Raw genomic sequence first — 25,582 nt, forward strand, 5'->3', positions numbered from 1 at the left:
TGTGTCCTCCTTGGCTAGAGGTCAGAGTAGGCGAAGGGAAGAGAATTCAGTTCCCTGAAATTTGAGTCTTCCTCCTGTTCCTTTCTGCTAAATAGAAAACAGGATGACAATACTTTGCCTAAAGGGTAAACATGAACATCCTGTGTTCTGCCTTGCAGTCTTCTCTTCTAAAATACTGAGAGCCCAGAAATTTCTTCTACTAGAGAAGGTTTTCTGTTTCTCCATGACTGCTACCATCGCCCAGTGGAGAGAGGCATGGCTGCCTCACTGGGTGTGTAGCTGTCAACTCTGAAAGTCCCTGGACAGAGCTTCTCTATTTATTGGGTGCTTACTCCATCCTGGGGCTTCCCTGGTGGCTCAGAGGGTAAAGCGTCTGCCTGCAATGCGGGAATCTTAGGTTCAGTTCCTGGGTTGGGAAGATCCCCTGAAGAAGGAAAGAGCAACCCACTCCAGTACCCTTGCTGGGAAAATCCCATAGATGAAGAAGCCTGGTAGGCTACAGTCCATGGGGTCGCAAAGAGTCGGACACGACTGAGTGACTTTGCCTTCACTTTACTCCGTCCTAGGAACATGTTAAGTGTGTTAAGTGCTTCATTTGGATTTTCTCACATTTACTCCTTCTCATCCTTTCAGGTGGGTTTTCCAGATGGCACTAGTGGTAAAGAACCTGCCTTGCCAAGGCAGGAGACATAACAGACACAGGTTCGATCCCTGGATCCAGCTGATTCCCTGGAGGAGGGCGTGGCGATCGACTCCAGTGTTCTTGCTTGGAGAATTCCGTGGACAGAGGAGCCTCTTGGTGGTCTACAGTCCTTAGGGTCGCAAAAAGTCAGACAGGGCTAAAGTGACTTTGCACGCACACACACATCTTATGGGGTAGGGATAAAAAAAGCTATCATCAGTCCCATTTCACTGAAATGGAAGCAAAGTTCAAAAGGTTGTTTGCTTGGGGTCAGTAATCCAGGTAGTGACAAACTCAGGTGTATGGTGCACCAAAATGATCATATCATACCTCTGAAGAACAACCAGCCAAGTCTTATTGTTACCATCCCATCAATCTGCTCCTGTTCCATAGGACATTGCTGTGTACACATTAGACCACACTGGAGTGATTATTCTGGCTACTGGGCTGGATCAGAATGGGAAGCAAGGAGGTCCTACTGGCTTCTGACTTGAGAAATGACTTGATCACCAAGAAAAAGGAAATGGGTTCAGTTGAACCTCCATCTGCTCCCTCAATCCCAATATTTTTCTCTTCATGCTCACTCGTTAGAGTGCTTCTACCTGTTTTTCCACATTGCTTGTGATTCACTGTCGCCTTTTTAAAAATATTGGTGGGGGAATGAGAGAGATACCAACAACATCTCTTCCTATCTCTTCTCCACTCCAAAGCCCGGACATCCCTTATGGGACTTTGTGAATCCATAGATAGAGAAAACTTTTAGATTCTAGACCTAGAAGGAACCCGAGGCCATCTCTTCTTACTCTCTAACTTTGTTGTTACTATTGTTCAGTTGCTAACTTGTGTCCAACTCTTCCCGAGACCCCATAGACTGCAGCACACTAGGCTTCCCTGTCCCTCACCATCCCCTGGTGAGTTTGCCCAAGTTTATGTCTATTGAATCGGTGATACCTTTCAACTATCTCATCCTCTGTTGCCCCCTTCTCCTTCTGCCTTCAATCTTTCCTGGCATCAGGGTCTTTTCCAGTGAGTCAGCTGGTTGCATCAGGTGGCTAAAGTTTTGGAGCTTCAACTTCAGCATCAGTCCTTCCAAAGAGTATTCAGGGTTGATTTCCTTTAAGATTGACTGATTTGATCTCCTTGCTTTCCAAGGGACTCTCAAGAGTCTTCTCCAGCACTACAGTTCGAAAGCATCAATTCTTAGGCGCTCTGCCTTCTTTATTGTCCAGCTCTCACATCCGTACTCGTGACTACCGGAAAGACCTCTAACTTTATGGGCAAGCAAAGTTAGATCTGGAGAGACAGAAGTAACAAGACCTGTCTGAAGTCTTAATTAGTGTCAGAGCCCAAACTCCATTCACTGCTGTTCCCATTACATCCCCCTGGGATGTGGGGTACCCAAGTCCTCCTGCAGAACTGCAGTAGCTTCATTTGTCTGTAGCAGAAACTGAAGATAATAGGAACACAAACTTGAGAATCCACAGCCTGCAGTTTAGGGTTTAAAGAGAAGCTGAACATTATCTTATCAAGTTAATCTTTTGAATATAGCCCTGCCCCTCCTACTCCTGCTGGGTTTAAACCTTGCTTTGTCCTCATTTCCTTTCAACAGCCGGAGCTGGGAGCTTTGCACCAACCCTAAAATGATAATGTTGGGCTGCTCCCCTGAGTCCTGGCAAAGAATATGGAGTTGAGATTAGCTCAGGTTGACACCATCCTTTTCAGCTCTCAAATTGGTTTGGAAAGCACATTTGAAAATTACTTAAAAGACTGCCGTTTTCATGTTTGGAAAGCAGTTCATGATTATTGTAAACGAGATTTAACTTGGAATGTTTAGGATGTGGGTGGCTAATTCCTGCCACAATTCAAAGGGGAAAGAAATGAACACAGAAAAGAAAATAGAACAAGTACTGAAGGTACAGTTAATAGCTCATTGATCCAGCCACAGCTGAGAACATTTTTTTCATAGCTAACTTTTGAAGATCACATAATTGACCCCATTTAGTCATAAACTTTTAAGAATTAAAAGCAATCGCTGGTGGAAGTTTATCTCGAATGTTTCACAGGTTTCTCTTCCTTCTGGAGCTGTCACCAATGGACATAATTTGACTTTTCTTGTTGCAGAGCATGGGCCCTAGGCACATGGACTTCAGTGGTTGCAACACACAGGCTCAATAGTTGTGGCTCTTGGACCCTAGATCACACAGGCTTCAGTAGTTGTGGCGCATGGGCTTAGTTGCCCCATGGCATTTGGAATCCTCCCAGACTGTGAATGTCTTCTGCATTGGTAGGCAGATTCTTATCCACTGTACCACCAAGGAAGCCCTAGCTCTTTCTTTTGTCAGGGCTTGTACTTTTAAGTTAATCAGACTCAAGCGTATACCCTGGGCTCAATGACTGGTGAAGAGGAGCCAAGGACACTTCCTACTGCATCTCACTCTTGACCTTGACAGTTCATTCTAGTGCCAAGGCTCTCTTGCTGGTGTATTTATATGTGACTGTATTAGCATTGAACCTTGACTTACAGGTCTGTTACCTACCTTTTTTGGCTCTTTCTTGGAATAATGATAATAAATGTAATAGTTTTATTCAAAATACAGCTAAAAGAGTGACAAAATCTACCATTTATGCCAGTGTTTTATTCATAGCATGTCTTTTGTTATAATAACTCTGCAAAAGAGGGCATCTTGGTTCTGTTGTACCAGTTAAATAAATAAGGTTCAGAGGATTTGAACTCAGAATCACTTCCCAGGTACCAAGCTAGAATCACACACCCTCATCCTTGCCCCAGGAACACAGTCCGCAGTCCCATTTGATGGTGTGGGTCTTAGTTGGCTAGTTTAATTGCTGGGACCCTTGAAATCCTTTGAAGAAGCTAGAAGCTGTCCGCACCCCATCAGTTGCTTGAATCATGCACCCTCATCCTTGCCCCAGGAACACAGTCCACAGTCCCATTTGGTGGTGTGGGTCTTGGTTGGCTGGATTAATTGCTGGGACCCTTGAAGCCCTTTGAAGAAGTTAGAAGCTGTCAGCACTACATCCATCACGAGGGACATCCTTCCAGTTCTCAGTGGCTGTGCCCTATTCCCATTGGCCCAGGGCAAGTCACAGTTACATTGTGTCTGGTCAGAGGGTTTTGCAAGCTTCATTCAGCAAGGTCTTTGGAATCCTGTGTATGGTGGCTGTAAGTGGTACAGGTATGAAAACCCCTTCTCTAACCCACTCCTGTAAGCGTCCCAGATTAATGAATTGGGAACTGTCTCTTTCTGGCCCTGCAGAAGTTGCTTCTGTTGCTTCCCAGGATTTGGCTGTGATCAGAATAGTTGAGGTTTCAAAATAAGTGCCCTCTGGGTAAGTGAGGTATTATTATATTATTTTAAATGTGTTTACTCATGGAAAAGGACTGGGAAGGGGTTATGGAACTTGTCTCATGTTACCATGGGACCCAACTTCAAAGCTCAGAGGAGGCATGCCCACTCCTCCATCACCCAGGGAATCGTGTGTCTCCAGCAAGGAAGAGTCAGAGATTTTTTTTTAACCACTTGTAAAGGGGACAGGGAAAAAGTAAACAATGTCTGAAATCCTTAGATCTTTTTTCTCTTCCAGTAATAACTAACCCATGTGTATTGAATCCTTACTTACCATATGTCTGGCACTGTGCCAAGCACTGACAGAACAATTGGATCCTCATGAGTATCCATTCATTTAACAGAGGGGGAAACTGAGGCTTAAAACTTTTCTTTATGCCACAAAGGTAGCAAGTATTTCAAATGGGAATTTAAATTCCCAGTCCACTTCCCAGGCTTTTGCCTAACTGCTACACTGTACTGCCTTCTACCAAGAATAAGAAAGATTGACTCTGACCAGAGAAGAATGCAGTCAAATGCAGAAGCCTGAGAAATGTAAGGTGTGATATTGATGAAACATTGACTTTATCCACGTACTCTGCAAGAAGCTGCTGAGGAAGCCGCTTGAGAGAGCAATGAAGGAAAATTTTCTGAAGCACTTAAACATAACAAAGAGAAATCTTCTTTTAGCTGCACTGGTGCCCAAAGGGAGGGAAATGAAGAAAAGACACGCTTGGCAACAGCACCTGGATTTTTTAAATGAAAGAACAGTGTGCCTGTTTCCAAAGTGATTAATTGTACAACTCAATAAATGTCAGCAAGTGGAAAAGATGCCCGTAAAGGGGAGGCACTATAATTAAGTGCAAATGAAGAGATAGGAGCTGAAAGAAGAGAACTCTACAAATCACAAATGGGGGGAAAGGGGTCATGGTTGTTATCAAAATTGACCTAAGTCCCAAGCTCTTGAGTTGAAGTAGCACCAAGAGAGGCAAAGATGCAAGTTGATAAGGAATAACTGGGCCTCAGGGAGAATCACTTTGCTTGGTTGTGTTTTCCACCTTTTTTTTAGCTAAGAAAGCACTGATCGACTCCCTCCTATCCGTTTAATTGAATTTATATACCTGAGGGGACTTACCCATCTGGAAATAGACAAGTTAAAAGATTCTTTGTAATCCCTGCCCTAGAAAATGGCCAAGTCCTTGAACTGGTTTTACTCAGCTTGGGGTTAAATCCTCAGTTGCCTTTAGCCTATGAGAGTTTTCCTCCTTTAGGGTCATTTTCACTTGGTCGCAATTGCTGAGCCAGAGAAGCCCAACAAGATTCCGACCTTGATGATGATGATAATGAGGAAGAGGAGTTTATTTTTACTCCATATTGATTGACTGATTCACTCCACAAAGCACTGAATTCCCATGGAAAGGCTGTGCTCTAACTTAAAGAAGTGGCTGCAAGTTTCAAACCTTGCCCTTCATCTCCAGTTCCCTGACATCGTACGACTCTGTGTAAAATAGCGCTGGTGGTGAAGGAGGGGCAGCAAAGCCTGGGAGACAGTTCCACTCCACCAGCTCCAGAGTCCTCACCAAATTCTCACGCTGGCCCAGAAAAGCGAATGGCTCGTTCCCTGTGAACAGCGGTGTGTTCAGGGTGTCAACTTCGCATGGACTCGAGGGCAAGTGGTAGCAGGTTTTCTCTTGGAGCCAGGTCCAGGTTCAAACAGTGTCCTAGGGTGATGGCTTCATTCCTGTTGGACAAAAGGAGCCACTTTCCTGGGGATATTTCAGTGTTAGCCAGCATCCTACATACATCTTTGTATGTAAGGACAGATACTGCATCAAGGAGTAACAAAGGAGCCAATCACGATTCCATATTCCCACTATATGCTTTCAGAGCCAGCTTGAATAAGTGAGTGGTTTCTGCCAATGAATGCTTCACACAGTAAATACATCTTTTTAACAATTCTCTTATCAAATTCATTACATTTTTAAATGTTGCAAGTTCCCATCAAAATGTAATTTAAATGGTCATCCAAAACATTCTGCTAACACTACTTGCTGCCTTCTGAAACTGTGATCCAAGGAAACATCACAGACTTTCCTATGAAGGACAAACCAGCTCTCAAAGGGGGTGTTCCAAGGTTGCCTCCGTATACCTTGCCATGTGCCAAATAATATTTTTCTGGTATAAATCCACCTTTGGAAGATACAAGGTTTACTTGGCACATATTTGGCTTTCAGAACTGGGTTTAAAAAGCTCATATCCTATAGCCAGATCTAGCTTTCTCTGTTACTCGGTGTGGTTTTAGCAACGAGTTACTTAACCTCTCTGTGCCTCGGTTTCCTCAGCTGTAAAATGGGGATGATCAGATCATGACCTCATAATAGAGCTGTAAATGGATCGATATGTGTAAATATTAAATAGAACTGTGCTTGGCACATTGTAAGTGCTATGGGATGGCTTACTTTATTGTAAATATTACTGTTATTATTATTGTTCACTGAGCATCTACTTCATGGTTACATACAGAGGACATATAGTAAAGCATGTACAAGACCAGCTCTTACAGAAAGGGGATGACAGCACTTAGAAATGAAATCCATCATAACATATTTTCAGCTTGTTTGTGAGGAAGGAAACCCACAGGGTGCAGTAATAAGGACTGAGGTTCTGAACTATGAGGTGTGGTCTGTCGGAGATGCTTCTTGGGGAGAGGAGACCGATCTTCCACTCTCCCCATCAGCAGAGGTAGCCTCACATTTGTTCAGTGATTGATGAGGTAGCTTCATGGTAAAAAAAACCCTCCTGACAACACAGATGAGGCAGGAGACTGGGGTTCAGTCCCTGGGTTAGGAAGATCCCCTGGAATAGGAGATAGCAACCCACTCCAGTATTCTTGCCTGGAAAATCCCTTGGACGGAGGAGCCTGGTCCATGCGGTCCATACTCTCCATGCGGTCGCAAAGAGCAGGAGACAACAGCACACACATACACATATTGATTTTTTCAGGTACTCTCCTCCCACCAACATCCTTCGTGTTACAGTGGATATTCTCAAGGCTCAGAGGTCAAGCAAGTTGCTTGAGATGACACAGTGTATGCTTGGCAGAGCCTCGACTGAGCAGGAATCTCTCTGACTCTGCAGCTCATGGGAGCCTCTCTGCTGCCTTCTGCTGCTGCCTCTCCCACGAGGCTGCTGACTGGACTAGACTTGAACTGTGTTGCCCAGTCCATACATTGCCAGTCCCTCTATGAATGAAAAGTGAAAGTGAAGTCTCTCTGTCATGTCCAGCTCTTTGCGACCGCCTGGACTGTAGCCTTCCAGGCTTCTCCATCCATGGGATTTTCCAGGCAAGAGGCCTGGAGTGGGTTGTCATTGCCTTCTCTGGGGGATCTTCCCAACCCAGGGATCAAACCCAGGTCTCCCGCATTGCAGGCAGATGCGGTACCCTCTGAGCCACCAGGGAAGCCCTTCCCTCTATGAATAAGTCCACATATAAGGAAGGACCCGCTTAGTTTGGGTCACCTGAGTACTCTGCCCTCTGGCTCCAGGAACAGGAAGCAGAGGCCTGGAGGCCCACCTCTTCACGTGGTCAGCCCCATTCCTGCTCACAGGTTGACACGTGTGCCAGTTGCCACCTTTCCTCAGTGTGAGTGTGAGCCAGGTGGGCCTGTGGCAGACACGCCTGCCTCCACTGGCCAAGGGGTGCTGACCCCTGCGCTACTTGTTCTGGAAGCGTCTGCCGTTCTGCTGTTGTCACATGCTCTCAAGTTCTGTCTCCTGGGGTTGGTGGCAGGGCGGGTGTCAGTTAGCTACTTTCTCACACCGAGCACCTACCTCCCTGGAACTCCGACCCCCTCCAGGGCTCTATTGACCCCTGTGGCTCCTCTTTCCACTGCGTCCTCCTGCCCCCGAAGTTCTTGCTCATCCTTCATTTTTAGTTATCGCTCAGTGTGATCAGGTTCACTTTTCAACTTTCAGAGACACTTTCTGAAAACTCTCATCTGTTCAAAGATCCATCCCTCCACCCCTACTTTCTCACTGTAATGAATATATTCCCCTTTTATACTGCTTTGTTGAATTTTCACTTGGACTTTGCGAAGGAGGAAAGGAAACACATCTATTCATTTCTTAATTACAATATTTGCATCTGAGCTCATGTTGGTTTTCTAAGATAACCTCTTGTTATCAGCAACAGCATTCTGTGCACATTTAATGTTTGAAGGCCAAATTAGTGATTCATTTTATTAATACTTCAAAGAAACTAGCAGACCCCTTCAGGGAATTGATTCTTCCTTTTAGAATATTTCCTGTGTATCAACATCTATGCCAAACATGAGGGGAAAAAGGGACCTTATCTCTGTGGGTTGCTCTATCTCCTCCCCCACTTTGCCACATCCCTAGCTTGATTTCCTCTTTCAAACATCTCAGAACCCAATCCTTTTCCTGCAATTTTGAATTTGCGTGTTTGAAATTTTTCATAAGAAAACATTGGACCGTATGTCCAGCTGTCATCCTCTGGTTTTCATCCTTCCAACCTCTTTACCATTGGATAACTGTGGTTGTGCATTGAATTCCCAAGAAACTAATTCTTGGAGGTTCCCTTTCCTTGATGATGGAAGTTAGAAGACAGAGAGAGAATTTTGAGACTCCCATCAGTAATAGCAGTCCATCAATAATAGGGCTGAATTCCTCAGAGGCAGTTCAGGGATCGATGAACACAGGACTCTAATAGCCAGAAAGCACATGATTTATCTCCCCAAAGACTTTGGCATCTGCCAGATTGTCTGACTCCGGAAGCCACCCCAGAGGTTAGCCAGCCTTAGGGAGAGATGGCTAGAAAGGAGTTGGGGATGCAAACTGCCTCTTCCCTGCCAAGCCCGTGGTGTGCCACTTAGGGATCCACCGTCCCTTATTAGCAGCCCACAGGAGCTGCCGGAATGTTTAAGCGCCTCCGGTCAGTGCCTTGCTGTATTCAAGCTCTCCGGCCCCGAGCAGATGACCAGAACCCGAGGGAATGACTGGAGGGTGATAGGTCGTGGGGTATGGGAGTGGGTGGGCGAGGGTGAGCTCTGACATCCAGGGAGCGCCGAGGAGCAATCAGATCTGAAAAGCCACATTCATAATCGTGGAAGCCCATTTCGTATTTTGTCTCTGGTGGGACACCATTTATATACATATATTCAATATGCAAGCCAGGCGGGCTAAATTGTAGCCTTTCTTCAGTAAATGCCCTAGTTGTTTAGAGTTTAAAAAAAAAAAAAATGGTTTAGATTAGCACCCGGGCACTCTGACAAAGGTCCAGAGGGACTCAAGGCGCTTGCCAGCATCATTAGCATTTTTTTCTTCTTTTTCCAGCCGCACTAAAATATGTTTGCTCAAAACAGAGAGAGATGAAAAACTACTTGCAGCCAGTACCTCTTAAAAGGAAAAAAATATTTTACTCCTCTGGCAAACATACCAATTATAACGAAGCTGTGTTGTGACAGATTACAGAGCAATTAATGCCTAATTGAGCCTTCTGCTAGATGCTTCTGTGAAAGCCACTTTACTGAGGCCCGAAGTGGCCACACCTTAGAGGAAAAGAAACCTCCAAACTTCCTGTAACACCCTCTGCGCTGAGGGGCCCAGAAACCAAAGAAAACATTTTTACTCTGAATCTCCGAAGAGTTACAATGACAGGATTAGCTTGACAGAAAGATCTCGACATTGTAAATCCTGCTGGGGATTTCATAGTTTCCTCATTTGTAAGCAAGATCTATTTTCCATGAGATATTTTTAGTGCAAGCATCCCTGTTGTCTTATTTTCTTGCAGTATACCATTAGATCTTGAGGCCAGTCCAAGCCAGTCACGTGACTCCTAAGCATCTCTCGGTTCCCTCCTAAGTGACTAGTCCCTCAGGAGTCAGGGAATACTAGACTCTTAACTGCCAGAGACCTTAAAGTCCTTCCTGAAGCCTTGAATTCTTATTGATAGGATGTGAAAATTCTTTACAGCTGCTCTTTTTTTTTTTTTTTTCTCTGAGAGGTCAGCTCAGCAAAGCTCGCTGCCTGACCTCAGTAAACAGAGATATTTTCAGCCATGCGAGCCGCCTATGTAAATATAAAAATGTATCAGGCTGCAGAACTGCATGTGTGGGAACAGAACAACCGAGCTATTGAAAGAAAATCACAGGGGGAATACTAGTGTCACCCACATGGCTTTGGTTAACGCGTGCATACTTCGGATAATCATTTTGATTCAGCGGACTCCCCATTTTAGATGAGTCCATTTCATTTCTGGAACTTGCGAGCTATGATAAGCAGAACCCCAATCACTTAGTGAGGTGTCTAGTAAAATTTCCTTCTGGAAGTTTTTACATTAAAAAGACAACAATCACTTTCATTCTTTATATGACACTCCTCTGCCTTGGAAAAAACATGTGAGTGTGAAGTCAGTTTTTCAGTTGTTTAATGTGAAAAAGAGTGATTTGTTTGAGTGTCTGAGAGGGAAAGATATCTTTGTTCAGACCTCCAAAACGGGAATTGGAGAGAATCACTGTAATGAACAGGAAACATGCTCTTGAGATGAATTGAGAAATGCTCTCTGGGCAAAATGCTCTAATATTCTTGAGTGTGTTCAGTTTCAGTGGATCAAATCTTTCCCATCTCTGCATCCAAGCTATTTGGCGGTGATCAGATGATCAGAGCTCAAGGAAGTGATTGGAGAGTGAGCTGGCTGCAGCTGCGATGTAGGCTGTTTTCAGGGACAAGGAGCCACTGTTTTTCAAACATAGCATCCACATAGAAGTTATTTTCTGGGCTCCAGGATGCAGCGATGGGCTGCACTGCCAGCATTGTTCTGCTTCAGGCTTTTCGTTCTGTGGTCCAGAGGAGCTGTCCACACATTTGTAGACGACGCCAAGAGGAACCGTCCCACGAAATTTTGCCTCTGGAAATTGACGATGAAATGAGTAGACCCAGAACCCTCATCATAATGGTATGGTATCTGTGGCAAAACAGCCTCAGTTGATGAAGCTGTGATTATAGAAATGAAGCTGTCATTTGGGATTTGGGTTTTCAGCTTTAGATAAAGAAATGTGTGACCAAGAGTTTACTACTGTGCTGTACTGTTGGAGGAAAATCTTTTCAGAATGATTTCATATATTATTCACAAAACTGGTTTTCTTTCTCTTATATCTGTCTTGAAAATGTGCAGTTTGGCAGTCTGTTAGAAACTCTCTTCTGCCTAATGTTTTGTGTTGCTGTTATTAACTTTTGTGCAGAAATTTTTGAAGCCTGGTTCAATTAAGTGGATTTTATGTTGTGACTCTAATTTGAAAGTAGAGCCCCAAATAGGTATTTTTATATCACATGTGACTCATCCAGTTGTGTTGGCAGTTAGATCTCTAACTTCAAAGGATTTGAGGCTTTCATTTCTGGCGCTGCAAGGGAAATGCCTTTCCAAAATGCTTAACTTAGGCATAAAATCAGAATGAAGTTTTTGAGAATTTTGTGGAATGCATGGTATTTTCATTAGAAAGCTGTTTCTTGCCACTTGACAAATGACATTTTTGTCTGTGCTTTAATGATTATAGTGTTAACTCCTTCACGTGTACCTGGTTGATCAGCTAGAAAAAAGTGGAGGGTAGACTCTTTCCTTACCTTCGGTTCAGGGAGAGATCTGCTTAGTCACTGAAATCCTGTCTTAGGATGGAAGTGGTGTGCTTAAGTTTCCAAAATTGAGGAGGCATTGAAGTCTGCGTGGTTTCAGCACAATCGACTTTTTTCTCTTAGATTTCAATGTTCGGATATCAAGGATGCAGTAAATAATGAATGATAAATACCTGTTACACCAGAAGTTTTTAAAGGAAAGTCATTTGGCTTGAGTCGTGCGTCTGAATGACAGAATATTAAGCTGTAACATTCTAGGCCAATCTCTCCAACAAATCAATATTTGATTTTCAAAAGGCAATACTGTCCTTCAACTATGGGGCTGTGATTATCTCTTGGAGGGAATACTTAGTGGGAATATTTTCATTCTCTCATTCCCATGCTGTGTTGTGTTAAGTTGCTTCAGTTGTGTCCGACCCCATAGGCTATAGCCTGCCAGGCTCCTCTGTCCATGGGATTCTCCAGGCAAGAATACTGGAGTGGGTTGCCATTCCCTTCTCCAGGGGACCTTCCCAACCCAGGGATCAAATCCGTGTCTCTTACGCTTCTGCACTGGCAGGCGGGTTCTTTACCAATCACTCTTGCCACCACACATTCTATAGCTATTTGTTACTCAAGCCATCTAAGTCTTGAAAACATTTTTTTCCTAATTTTACTAAATTTTTACAACTAGAAATTTGCCCCCAAAATCATATTTCAAAGTAATTGAGAAATAAAAAGTAATAATTCACCTAATAACAGTGCCCTGTTTTTTCAAAGATCCATTTATTCATATGATACTTTTATGGACATTAAATGAGGTGATGATGATTTATTGATGAGGAAAACAAAGTTTAGAAAGATGGAATACCTTGGTTATATCACACGGCTGCCAAATGCCAGAGACTCAAGTCACATTTAGATCAATAATTCCAAAAGCCAATATACTTTTTCACTCTGTTCATATTTTCTAAGGAAATAATGATAAAGCTGATAGAAGTGAATTTTTATGAGAAGTCTGATGGAAATGTTGGACCACTCAGAGTAAAATATGCTCATACAAAGTTATTTTGCATCTTGAATGTTTCCAAGGGGCCACTTAAAAGTTCACACACTCTCCAATTGGGCCAACCACTGTTCTCGGTACTTGGAATCCATCAATGAACAAACCCATCAGAGATCCCTGCCCTAAGTTGCAGTGTTTTACAGTGATAGCATATTTTGCAGATCTCTTTATGGAATTACTATATTAGGGTTGTGATGCTTAGTGTTCTAATTTAAGTCAATGAAACTATTCCCTATCTTCCAAGATGGTGGTTTGAAAGCTTTAATGCACTTCACAATCACCTAGGAGCTCTTGTATATACAAATTCTTGTGTTCCTGGTCCCAGTGACTCTACATAAGAAGATCTAGAGTGGAATCAAGGGTTCTTTGCTGTTAGCGAACTTCCCACCCCCAGCCCAACTCCAGTTATTCTCAGGTTCTGATGGAGGAACAGGGTGGCTGACACACGGAGACACATCACTCTGGAAACTGATCCTCTAAACCCTCCACCTGGTGCCCCCTTTAACCTGATATGCTAATTGTCTTCTAACTCGCTACAACCTTCTGAAAGTGGTGAAGTGTTAGTCACTCAGTCGTGTCTGACTCTTTGCAATCCCATGGACTATAGACCTCCAGGCTCCTCTATTCATGAAGTTCTCCAGGCAAGAATACTGGAGTGGGTTGCCATTACCTTCTCCAGGGATCTTCTCAACCCAGGGACTGAGCCCAAGTCTCCTGCATTGCAGGCAGATTCTTTACCATCTGAGTCACCAAGGAAGCTCCACAAACGGAGTTTTTAAATTCTCTTACTTTCCCATCAACCATTAGTCACCAAATTTTGTATATTAATTGTGTGTGTATCTGTGTGTGTGTGTAAGATCACAGACTCTAGAGCCAGAGGTTTTAGGTTGGAATCCTGACTTCATTCCTTATTGGCTATGTGACTTCTGCACACTTTCTAGCAATGCTGGGTCTCTTTTCCTCGTCTGTAAGATGGAGGTAATAATTCCCTCAGCCCAGAGCTGTTGTGAGGGTTTAATGAAGTAAAGGGTGTGTTAAGTGCTTAGAATTATATCTAGATATATTAGTAAGATTATTAATAAGTAGGATCTAGGACTCCCTAACTGAAAAAGTGCAGAAAAGACCTGAAGGAGGTGACAAGTGAGTCAGGCCACCCTCAGGGGAAATGGCTCAGGCAGAAGGACCAGCCAGGGTGAAAGTCCCTGATATGGGAAGAAGCTTGGGGTGTTTGAGGACCAGCGCGGAAGTCACTGTGACTGAGTAAGCCAAGGAGAAGGTAGTAGAAGAATGTTGTGGAGGTAATGGGGGACAGATCATGTGACGCTTAGCAGGCCATGATGAAGACTTGGGCATTTTCCAAAAGTGAGAAGGGAAGCCCCTGGAGGGAGCAGGCACAGAAGTTAAGAGCATGCACTGGGCAGCCAGAATGTCAGGGTTGGAGTCCTGTCTCTGCTGCTCATTGGCTGTGTGATCTTAACTTGTCCTTCCAGTGCCTCGTTGCCTCACTGATGAAACGCAGAGAGTCACAGTACCCACCCTGTAAGGTTATTGTGAGAATTCAGTTCCATACTTGCAAAGAGCTTGTGCGTGGTGGGTAGTAAGTGCTATATTAACTATAAGCTTGTTAATTTGGATGGCCTTGGGCAGGACAGTGATAGGAAATGTGGTTGCCAAAGGTCCAGGGTAGAAGCAGAAAAAGAAAAAGTCACTCAGTCATGTCCAACTCTTTGCAACCCAATGGACTGTATAGTCCATGAAATTCTCTAGGCCAGAATATTGGAGTGGGTAGCCTATCCCTTCTCCAGTGGATCTTCCTGACCCAGGAATCAAACCGGGTTCTCCTGCATTGCAGGCAGATTCTTTACCAACTGAGCTATCAGGGGTAGAAGCAGGGAGACCATTAATCAAGAAGCTATTGTAATGATCCCTGCAACAGACCTGAATAGTACTTGTTGAGATTATGACAAGTGGCTGGATTTGGATATATTTTAATAATAGGACCAGTAGGATTTGCTTACAAATCGAACACAAGTGAGGGAAAGAGAGGAATGAGGGATGAATATATGGTATTTTAGGGGTTTTTGTTGTTGTTTTGTTTTTTGGCCTGAATAGCCAGAAGACTGAGTTGCCACTCAAAAGGGAAAGCCTGCAGGAGAAGATTTAGCAAGTGAATCTAAGTTCACTTAGATGTAAGTTCACTTAATAAGACATGTCAGGTTTGAAATACCTGTGAGGCCTATACATGGAGATTTCAAATAGAAGATTGGATATATAAGTCAGAGTCCCAAGGAAGAGTCTACAAAGAAGATATAATGCCTGGCACAGTGTAAATAGCAATTAATGATTGATGAATGAATAAAGGATCTCTCTACTAATTTTCTATAACACTTATAGTGTGTCAGTCCATTTGTAGCTAATTGTATCTTTACCTACCTTCATTGAACTTTTAATTGCTTACTTATTTTTCTATTCATATTTTTATCTCACTGATAGATGGAAAACCCCATGTAGGCAGGAACTAAGTTGACTTTATGCCCTAGTGGTACCCAGTACAATTGTTTTTATAAACTAAAACTTGGTATCATTGATGATTTGAAATTTATAAACAATTGACCCTATATGAAAAGCTCAGTTGATAAAAGCTGCCTTCTTAACTCTTCATGTAATGTCCAGGAATAAGTTAAGAATGAAGACAGCTACTACAATAAATGCAAGGGTCTGAATGTTCTTCAAAACACAAGTCATCTGGCACACAAGTCATCATTATATCGAAGAATCTCATTGCTGAGTCCAAGTCCTGAGTCTTCATGGAGAGATCAGCTTTGGGCTGGCACTGATTATGGTTTGGCTGCAGAGTCCAAAATGAAAAGCCTGGTAGACATCAAAATAAATTATTGTAGGCCCTCAGCCTTTGCAAGGGACACATGAATCCGAACAGCTGAGACTATTACAATGGCCTGTTAAAATGCATTCAAGTTTAACTGGGTAAAAATGAGGAAATTCCTTCAAAACTCTACCTCTTCAAAAATGTTTGCTCTGATGGGAGAATGAACAGAAACCCTTTCATGAATTATTTTTTCTTACATCCTTTATAGCTTATTTTGTTGAAGGCCGCAGACACTAATTTAATTTATGGAGATCTGCTATTTTCTGGGGAATGTCTATAATTTCTGATGTAATTCACTAATCACCAGCCCTGGAAGTTAACTTCCCTTTTAAGACCTATTTCCTCTCCTTCCCAACCCCCAAAGAATATTTATCTGTTTATATGGTGCAGGATAGAGATAAAATAGAAGGAGAGCAAGAGGCAAGTACTAGCCAGGCTCCTGGTCTCTCACTATATGACCAGCTCCTGTGCACAATTCTAGGGTCTAAACTCGAAAGTAAAACATTTTTTAAAATTCATGAACATTTTGGGGTGTCTCTGACATAGTAGAAACCATAAACTTTAAATTTGTGAATGCCAAGGATCTAGTAACATGTCAAACATGGCTTTGACTTTAATTTTGATTGAAGACAGGAAAATATAGTCTAAGGTGGTGAGTTGGGAAGGTGAACCCTCTTCTGTGAGTCACGGACCAGCGCTTACAGGATTTGCATTTCAGGCCTGGGAATTTCAGGTGCTATCCAGACCTGCATTACAAGTCACCCTTTTGTGGCTACCAGTCCAGGGCTCTGATGAACTATAGGTTATAGGTCAAATCCTGTCCACAGTCTTTTTTTGTATACCCTGTTAACTAAGAGTGGTTTCCACAACTCAAATTTTATAAAACAAAAAAGGAAGAAAAAGAAGATGACTATGTAACAGAGACCATACATGGCCCACAAAGCTTAAAGTATTTACAGTTTGGCCTTTTATAGGAAAAGTTTGCTGACCTTACTCTGGTGAATGATGTGGGCTCAACCAAAATGGAAACTTCCTCTTTTTTTCTTTTTTTTTCTAAACTTATTTGATTTCTACAATGTACTTTCTCTCTGCTTGTGTGTGTGTATGTTAGTCGCTCAGTCATGTCCAACTCTTTGCGATCCCATGGACTGTAGCCCACCAGGCTCCTCTGTCCATGGAGTTCTCCAGGCAAGAATACTGGAGTGAGTAGTCATTCCCTCCTCTGGGGGATCTTCCCAACCCAGGGATTAAACCCACATCTCCTGCATTGGCCCTTGTATTCTTTACCCTCTAAGCCACTAGGGAAGCCCTGGTCTTGGCCTACCTTGATGCAAAGGAACTTAGGTTTTTCCTGGGCACCTTTTGTTCACCCAAGGGTCTGAGAAGTGTTTTAATTCAATGATGAAGCTTTAGATTTGGAGTCAGAAGCCCTGTGTCTGAGTCTCAAGCCTGTCACTTAAAAGCCCATGTGATCCAGACATGATAGTTTATTTGTCTGGGTTTCTGAAATGGTGACTACTATCTATTCTGTCCATTGGAAGCACCAGAGTGTTTATTTTTATGGATTCACTTTGTAAATTAGTGGGCATTATACTAGAACAATGGAGAAGGTAATGGCACCCCACTCCAGTACTCTTGCCTGGAAAATCCCATGGACGGAGGAGCCTGGCAGGCTGCAGTCCATGGGGTCGAGAAGAGTCAGACATGACTGAGCTACTTCACTTTCACTTTTCACTTTTATGCATTGGAGAAGGAAATGGCAACCCACTCCAGTGTTCTTGCCTGGAGAATCCCAGGGACGGAGGGGCCTGGCAGGCTGCAGTCCATGGGGTCGAGAAGAGTCAGACATGACTGAGCGACTTCACTTTCACTTTTCACTTTTATGCATTGGAGAAGGAAACGGCAACCCACTCCAGTGTTCTTGCCTGGAGAATCCCAGGGACGGGGTCGCACAGAGTCGGGCACGACTGAAGGGACTTAGCAGCAGCATGCTAGACAAAGTCTTGCAGGTAGGGGGCTAACTTAACAGTGTCAGAGATCCACTGTAGGTCACTCTCCCAGTGAGAGTTCATTATCCACTGAGTGACTCATCTGTGATACAAGGACACAGCTTACATTAGGGTTTTACTGTATTTGCTCCATCTCTACCCCAAAAGGCTGGAACAGTGAGTGTGGCCAAAAGAGAGGGAATTGTCAAGCTTCTACTTGATTAGCTTTGATTAGCTTGATCTTCAACAAATCTCCACATTTGTGTCCCCTCATGTAGAACAGGAGTAATAGTCCTTCCTTCCTGCTCAAGTTCTTTGAGAACCTGAGATAAGGAAGGATGTTAAATGAAGGAAATGAATTATTTGTGAAACTAATGATGCCTTATCTTTGGAACTCACATTTGTTTACATTTATGTCATGAATAAAATCAGTACCAGAGAGAAATATATACTGGGCGCTACTTCAAAGAAAATAAAATAATTTCTATTCTTATTCTACAATAAATATTCTAATTTAATAAAACTTGTAACCAAAGGGATTTTGCCCAGTTTCAGCTTTATGCATTCAGAGGAAATGACTTCCAAACATTCTCAATCCTGAGTAAATGTTCTTATTTCATTATAGAGAGGTTGAATTTTGAATATACTAATGTAAGATTCCCCTGGGAAAGGAAGTTTGTGTAATGGAGTGTGAATTGAAATGGTTTGCCATAGATAGATGGGTGTAATGTGGAGCTTAAAAGCACAGGGAATCTTTGGCAGCTATTTTTCCTTGTGAACTGAATTTGAGCTGAATCTCAAAGCCACAGAAAATGGACAAATGAATTGAATGGCTTCTCTATGGATATAAGAATTAATTGAATGTAATTGAGGCTTAGTAATTAGCAACACAAATCTTTGAAGCCAAGGCTTACTAGACTCAAATTACATCTGGTCTCATCTTGTCCAAATAATCTTACATCTATCTAGTTCTCCAAATAAGATATATTTAGAAATGATAAGAAACAAAGACAGAATATTCCAAATCTAAAATGTAAAATTTAAAACCACCACACTGGTAAAGAAAATCAGAAAATCAGGTATATGGGGCAATGCAGAGACTTTCACCAAAAACAATCATCAAATTCAACTATATGGAGATATATATTTATATTATAATAAAATATATATTAAAACATATAGAAAATTATGCCCTTAGTAGATATAACTGTTTGAGGACATACTGTATGAAGAGTCAAACAATTTGTTGCAAGTAGAAATATGTAGTTATATGGCTAGAAAAAGTACAGACTCAAGAAATAGTGGTAGCGAAAAGTTCTTTAACTTTTTAAGATACTCAAATATTAAGAAAGTCTGATTATGTTTCTTTTTGTTTTTATTTCTTTCTTTGCTTTCTAGAAGAGTAGATTTAAGGCTTATCTCCAAGTTCCAGGTTTCAATACAATGAAGTCTTGTGCCAACTGAGTAATATACTTGAGGATAAAAATGCGTATTTTGGCAAGCCAAATGCAAATAGAGTATTTTTGTCATGCTTCAGCAAATTTCTTCTAGAAAGTTGTTTTATTCTCTCATATTTTCTTTTCATGGAGCTGATTTACTTAAGGACTAAAGTCTAGGGGTTTTGAAATTCATTTCCCATAATCTATTCTGGAATGCATTTTATTCTCTTAAGACCTTGTCCAACAAATTCAACATGTGTCAAACGAATTTGGATTGTTAATTATCTAAACATCAGAAATTAAGTAGACAGCAGAGAAACAACTGCACCTTGCCTTTGACAAGCACAGGTGGCAAGGGCCAACTACTGCTCTTTTCTCATGGAGCTTAGAGTTTGGTGGCAGAGGCAGAGAAGACACCAACAAATGTAAAATTGTAGTCATGCTAAATGCTTCAAATGAAAGTTGCATTCTACCTTAAGATTGTCTCCTTTGAGCATCCATCCTCAACCAGGCCACCAAGGAAGGCTTCCTCTAAGGAAGTAATAATGATGGAGCAGAGATCTGGAGAGTAGTAGAACCCTTGGTTCATTGCCCCTATTCCACCTTCAAATTCAGCAGCACTGTATCGTCCAACAACTCTGACTCTGACCCCTGACTCTCCTACCTCCCTCTTTCACTTACAAAGTGCCCTTGTGGATTACATTGGCCTCAGGGACAATCCAGGACCAAGTCAAGATCAGCTAATTAGCAACGTTAATTCCATCTGCAGTCTTACTTTCCCCCTTGCCATATAAATAACATATTCACAAGTTCTGGAGCTTAGGATATAGACATCTCTGGGGACTGTTATCTGTCTACTAAAATATTTCATGGAGTTACTTTCAGAGTTCAATGAGTGAATAAAAGTAAAGGATCTATAATGTACCCAGAACTTAGAAAGACCTAAGTTTTAGCTATTATGATTGCTTCCATTGTCTGGTTGAAATTAAGAGAGGCTCACAAATTTAATATACTTTAAAGAGTTATTTTAGGAAAAAGAATTGAACTGCTAAAAGGAAACTTAATTTGTGCTTCATAGAATGTGGAGAAATGGAAATTCAAAGTTAGCTTATTTACAGGAGCACTGTAATACTTACTGAATAGATTATTCAAAGAACACCTACGCTTATTAGAGATTCTCTTCTGTGTTATCCATCAGTTGCCACCTTTCTGAAATTTAACTTTTAATTTCTTTTTGTTTTCACTTTATCATCTATGAAGGAATACTGCATGTTTCGAGTTCTCCAAATTATACCAAAGTTAGAAATGATAAGGAACAAAGAAAAAACATACAAAAAATTTTTTTAAAGTCTCCAATTTAAAACCACCACAATAATAATTTTTTAAAAAGTAGAAAATCATGTGAGAGAGAGAAAAAGATAATACTTTTAAGTTCAATAAGGACAATTGAAGTTATTAGCTTACAGATAAAGAATAGATTGTATCTTGTCATTTTAAACCTATTTCAGTGTTTTTTGATGTGAGCAGATTTTGTAATTATTGAAGATTTATAGCATTAAGAAACTTAAGGTTCCAAGCAGTCCAGTGGTTAGGACTTTGTGCTTTTACTGCCCACTGCCAAGAACTCGGGTTCAGTCCCCGGTAGAGGAGCTAAGATCCTGCAATCCACAAGGCCAAAAAGAAGAAAAGAATTTTAAGAATTTGAAACTATAGAATCTAGATTCTTCTACAAATTGATACTCAGTTAAAGATTTGATGAGTGAATGTAAGCTATCTCTTACAGGTCAGAAAATTTATAAAAGGAACCTGTGAGGAGGAAAAGAAGATATGAGTTCATTTGGTAAATTACCAGCATCCTTGCCATTTATTGGTCCTATATGTTATCAAAGGTCTTCTTGGCTGTCTTGCACTTTAGGAGAACAGACTGAATGAATATCCCACAAAATAACTTCAGATTGTGTTTTATGAGTCAGAGAAAGTAAAGATGGAAATTGTGCCCACAAAATAATAGCTCTCTAGTGAGTTCTTCCAGCGATTTGTCAAGCACTTTGCTAACAACTTTGCAGTTACCGTTTCTTGTTGCCACAACAACTCACTGGAGGATATTATTTTTATTCCCATATCATTGAGGGAGAAACTGAAGCACACAGAGTAGCTCTGCCCAATTGAAATACAATGTGAACCACATAATTTTACGTTTTCTAGGAGCCATATCTTAAAAAGTAAAATAGATGAAATTAATAATACATTTTATTGAACCCAGTATGTCCAAACCCTGGTTATTCTGGCATATAATCAGTATTCAACTATTAATGAGATATTTTACATTCTTGTTTTTTCTTAAGTTTTCAAAATCTGGTATGTATTTATACACATCACACATTTCAATTGGGATGCTAAATATTTATCACAAGTATCTGCACCATATTCTGATTACATGAAATTTACAGTTGAAAGAGTAAATGCACATAGCTAAGTTGTTTCAAAATCAAAGTTTTCCAGTAACTGGATAGAGTACACTTTGTAAAGTTAAGCCAAAATTAATGAAGATGAAGTAAAACTAAAAATTCAGTCACCCTAACCACATCTCAATACCCACATATAACTAGAGGCTGCTGCAGTGAACTCTGCAAGTATAGTGGTTACTGAACTCGCCCTCAATCACCCTGTGGTAGGAACTTGAACTGGGATTTGAACCTGGGGCCATTGCTTGTAGCGATACTGCCACATTGCCTCTGCCTTGGAAGGCCAGGGAGTGGTGAGCAGCACCAGCCTCTGCCCACCTTTACCGGTGCATTCTCTATTGCCTTGCCATGGACCTTTGTTTCTCTGATTTAAATACAACTAAACAACAAAAAAAAATCCATTTACTTTCTTTAAAGCATGTAGGCAGTGGGCAGGGGAGGTGTATCTATTAATATGAAGATTTGGGGTGAATTAAAAATTTGTCTTTTTTCACCTGTCCCTAGTAAATTTTTCTAAGGTATGTAAATATCCTTATCAAATTGGGAAATGAGTCAAATATATATTTTTAATTGATTAATTAGTTAATTAATTAAAAATGGACAAGTTACCCAGGCTAGAGATGGAGTCAGGGACAATCCCAGTGTGGCTCTTATTGAACTTGCAGACTACCACTTTCCCTGCAACCTAGAGCCACCACCTCCCCACCCCCCCACCCAAGCCCACTTTCCATATCATCAACCTTCCTACCATCTCTGGCTCTCAAGCAGCCACGCCTACCCCACCAACTCCACCCACTTTTTCTTCACGCCTACAGGTTGGTCACCCTCACTTTCCCCACTGCACCCTCCTGCCTTCTGTCTCTATTGATTCAGGTATCTGCCGCGGCATTCCTTTGCTGTGTCCAGTGTAACAAGCTGCTTGGCAATTTTCTTAAAAATTCAGAGTTTTCCAGGTAGATTATACAGAATAATAACATGGTATGTTTGGGGGATGATAGAATCCAGTTGCCTCATTTGTAGGGTAAAAACCAGAGCCAAAAAGGTAAATGCATGTATCTGTGACTTTCATAAGGGTTGGTGACAGAACAAGGACCTTTGCCCGGATCTCAAAATGATGAACCTTCACTCTTTTAAATTCCACACTCTTCCTTTCTTAATCCAAAGATAATGGGCCAGAGCATGGGAACAGTTTTAGGTAAAACCACATAATTCCTAACTGCAGAATAGTTATGACATCAGTAGCCTAGCACATTGTATCCAGTCTCTGATTATTTTAGAAGAATAAATTTATATGGATTTGAAAATTAATTTTGTCATTTAGTAAATAAGGACTCTTAATCCAGACTATTCTCTTGAATTTCAGTTCAGTTCAGTCGCTCAGTCTTGTCCGACCCTTTGCAACCCCATGGACTGCAACACTCCACGCTTCCCTGTCCATCACCAGATCCTGGAGCTTGCTCAAACTCATGTCCATTGAGTCAGTGATGCCATCCAACCAATCTCATCCTCTCTTGTCCCCTTCTTTTCTCGCCTTCAATCTTTCCCAGCATCAGGGTCTTTTCCAGTGAGTCAGTTCTTCACATCAGGTGGCCAAAGTATTGGAGTTTCAGCTTCAACATCAGCCCTTCCAATGAATATTCAGGGTTGATTTCCTTTAGGTTTGACTGGTTTGGTTTCCTTGCAGCCCAAGAGACTCTGAAGAGTCTTCTCCAACACAACAGTCAAAAGCATAAATTCTTCGGTGCTCAGCTTTCTTTTTTTTTTTTTTTTCAGCTTTCTTTATAGTCCAACCCTCACATCCATACATGACTACTGGAAAAACCATAGCTTTGACTAAATGGACCTTTGTCAGCAAAGTAATTGTCTCTGCTTTTTAATATGCTGCCTAGGTTGCTCATAGATTTCTTCCAAGGAGCAAGTGTCTTTTAATTTCATGGCTGCAGTCACCGTCAGCAGTGATCTTGGAGCCCAAAAATAAAGTCTCTCACTGTTTCCACTGTTATCCCATCTATTTGCCATGAGGTGATGAGATTGGATGTCATGATCTTAATTTTTTGAATGTTGAGTTTTAAGTCAACTTTTTCACTCTTCTCTTTCTCTTTTCATCATGGGGCTCTTTAGTTCTTTGCTTTCTGCCATAAGGGTGGTGTCATCTGCATATCTGAGGTTATTGATATTTCTCCTGGCAATCTTGATTTCAGCTTGCGCTTCATCCAGCCCAGCATTTCACATGATGTGCTCTGCATATAAGTTAAATAAGCAGGGTGACAGTATACAGCCTTGATGTACTCCTTTCCCGATTTGGAACCAGTCTGTTGTTCCATGTCCAGTTCTAACTGTTGCTTCTTGACCTGCATACCGATTTCTCAGGAGGCAGGTAAGATGGTCTGGTATTCCCATCTCTTGAAGAATTTTGCACGGTTTGTTGTGATCCACACAGTCAAAGACTTTGGTGGTGTCAGTGAAGCAGAAGTAGATGTTTTTCTGGAACTCTCTTGCTTTTTCTACGATCCAACAGATCTTGGCAACTTGGCCTCTTGAATTTCCCTGAAGGACTAAATACTAAGAAAATGAGTTCTGGTTAATCTGCATTATAAACGTATATCCTGGGTGTCTTGGTAGTCCCAGAGCAAGAAGAGCAAAGGAAAAAAAAAAGATAAATCACTTTCTCGTAGTCTCTTCAGATTGAAGAGTTTACGGAGTTGTACTTTGAGAACAGAAGTGTATCTGTTACCTTCCAGATCTCTGAACCTCAAAATACTGTGCTGTGCCAGAAAGACAAGTATGTAATGACAAAACACGGGATTTGATGTCAGACTTGTGCCATTTAAAAAATGCGGGACTCTGGGAGAATTCCTTGCATTCTTTGAATCTCACTGTCCCAGTTTGCAGCATGGCAGTGAGTCTTCACGGTGCTGTTGACCATCTAAATGGAAATTGAGGAAAATCACTTAGCACAGTGCTTCCATTCCCAAGGAGAATGTACCTCTTTTTCATCCGTGAAGTGAGGAAAATATCCAGTGTGCACCTGCATCATAATTAAAGTAATAACTTTTGTAAGGAAAATGTAATAACTTCTCTAAGTGAAAATTAACACTATTTGGTGTTAATTCCAAAGGAAACATTTGGGTATGTTTGGCTGTTCCTCACTTTTCCAGATAAGGAAACTGAAACACTAGAAGAGACAGCAAGTAAGCAGGGGAACTCAGTGAAAAAGCCAGTGAACCAAATGACATACCCCCAGCAAAAGCCCTTGGGAGAAATAAGTGGACCAAAATCTAGAGATCAAGATTAAGGACAAAGAGATGTAGGCAGGGAAGAGGCTCATTGAACAGGGAGAGAAATGAAGTGTAAAATGCCTTTTCCTCTCTCAAATCCAAGTTGCATGAGGTTGTTAAAGGGTTCTTTTGTAAGGCTTGCTTAAAACCAGTCTGCTTTTGTACCACTGTCAAACTATGGAGCATTTCAATCAGTGTCATTCTACTCTGTTTTTTTTTTTTCTTTTTTCCCCTTGAAGATATTTGTTCTTTCATAATGGCTACCAGACTTTGTCCCATTTTTACCCATGCTGTTGAAAAAGCATGCTGATGGATTTTCAGTTAAAGATTGTATTAGTATATCCCTCTTATTTCTTTAGTTATGAAAGTTGAGTGGAGCATGGCAGATCTGTAACTGATGAAATTGGGGTGGAATCACATCTTCAGGGTTTGATTAGAGGATTTTGTTTTGATTGACAATCAAGCGAACCAATGAACACTTTTAGAAATGTCATCTTAATGAATATCCCTGTCATGCAAGGGAGGGAGCTAAGTCACTTCAGTCCTGTCCAACTCTTTGCAGCACTATGGACTATAGCCTGCCAGCCCCCTCTGTCTGTGGGGTTCTCCAAGCAAGAATATTGGAGTGGGTTGCCATGCCCTCGTCCAAGGGATCTTCCCAATCCAGGGATCGAACCAGTGTCTCTTATGTCTCCTGCATTGGCAAGTGGCTTCTTTATCACTAGTGCCACCTGGAAAGTCCAGCCCTGTAGTAGTCATTTGCAAAAATGTGAGGAATAAAGAGACAATAAAGAGGCGCTCTTCTTT

The 25,582-nt window shown here is 41.6% G+C and overlaps 1 protein-coding gene across 5 annotated transcripts in view; it reads left to right on the forward strand.

Annotated features, from left to right (window-relative positions):
* DOCK10 (dedicator of cytokinesis 10) overlaps positions 1-25,582 on the forward strand; it is a 295,733-nt gene that overhangs the window by 55,413 nt on the left and 214,738 nt on the right. The window contains exon 1 of one of the 5 annotated variants that reach the window (XM_065930452.1): positions 10,686-10,999. The exons of 2 other annotated variants lie outside the window; for them this stretch is intronic. In XM_065930452.1, coding sequence (XP_065786524.1) covers positions 10,838-10,999 — 162 coding nt within the window. In that variant the 5' untranslated portion in view covers positions 10,686-10,837. Of the gene's footprint in view, positions 1-10,685; positions 11,000-25,582 lie in introns of those variants that run through there. 2 more of the 5 variants (XM_065930450.1, XM_065930451.1) reach the window with 2 other exon arrangements.

Source organism: Muntiacus reevesi, chromosome 3 (assembly GCF_963930625.1).
Source record: "Muntiacus reevesi chromosome 3, mMunRee1.1, whole genome shotgun sequence".
Lineage (NCBI taxonomy): Eukaryota > Metazoa > Chordata > Mammalia > Artiodactyla > Cervidae > Muntiacus > Muntiacus reevesi.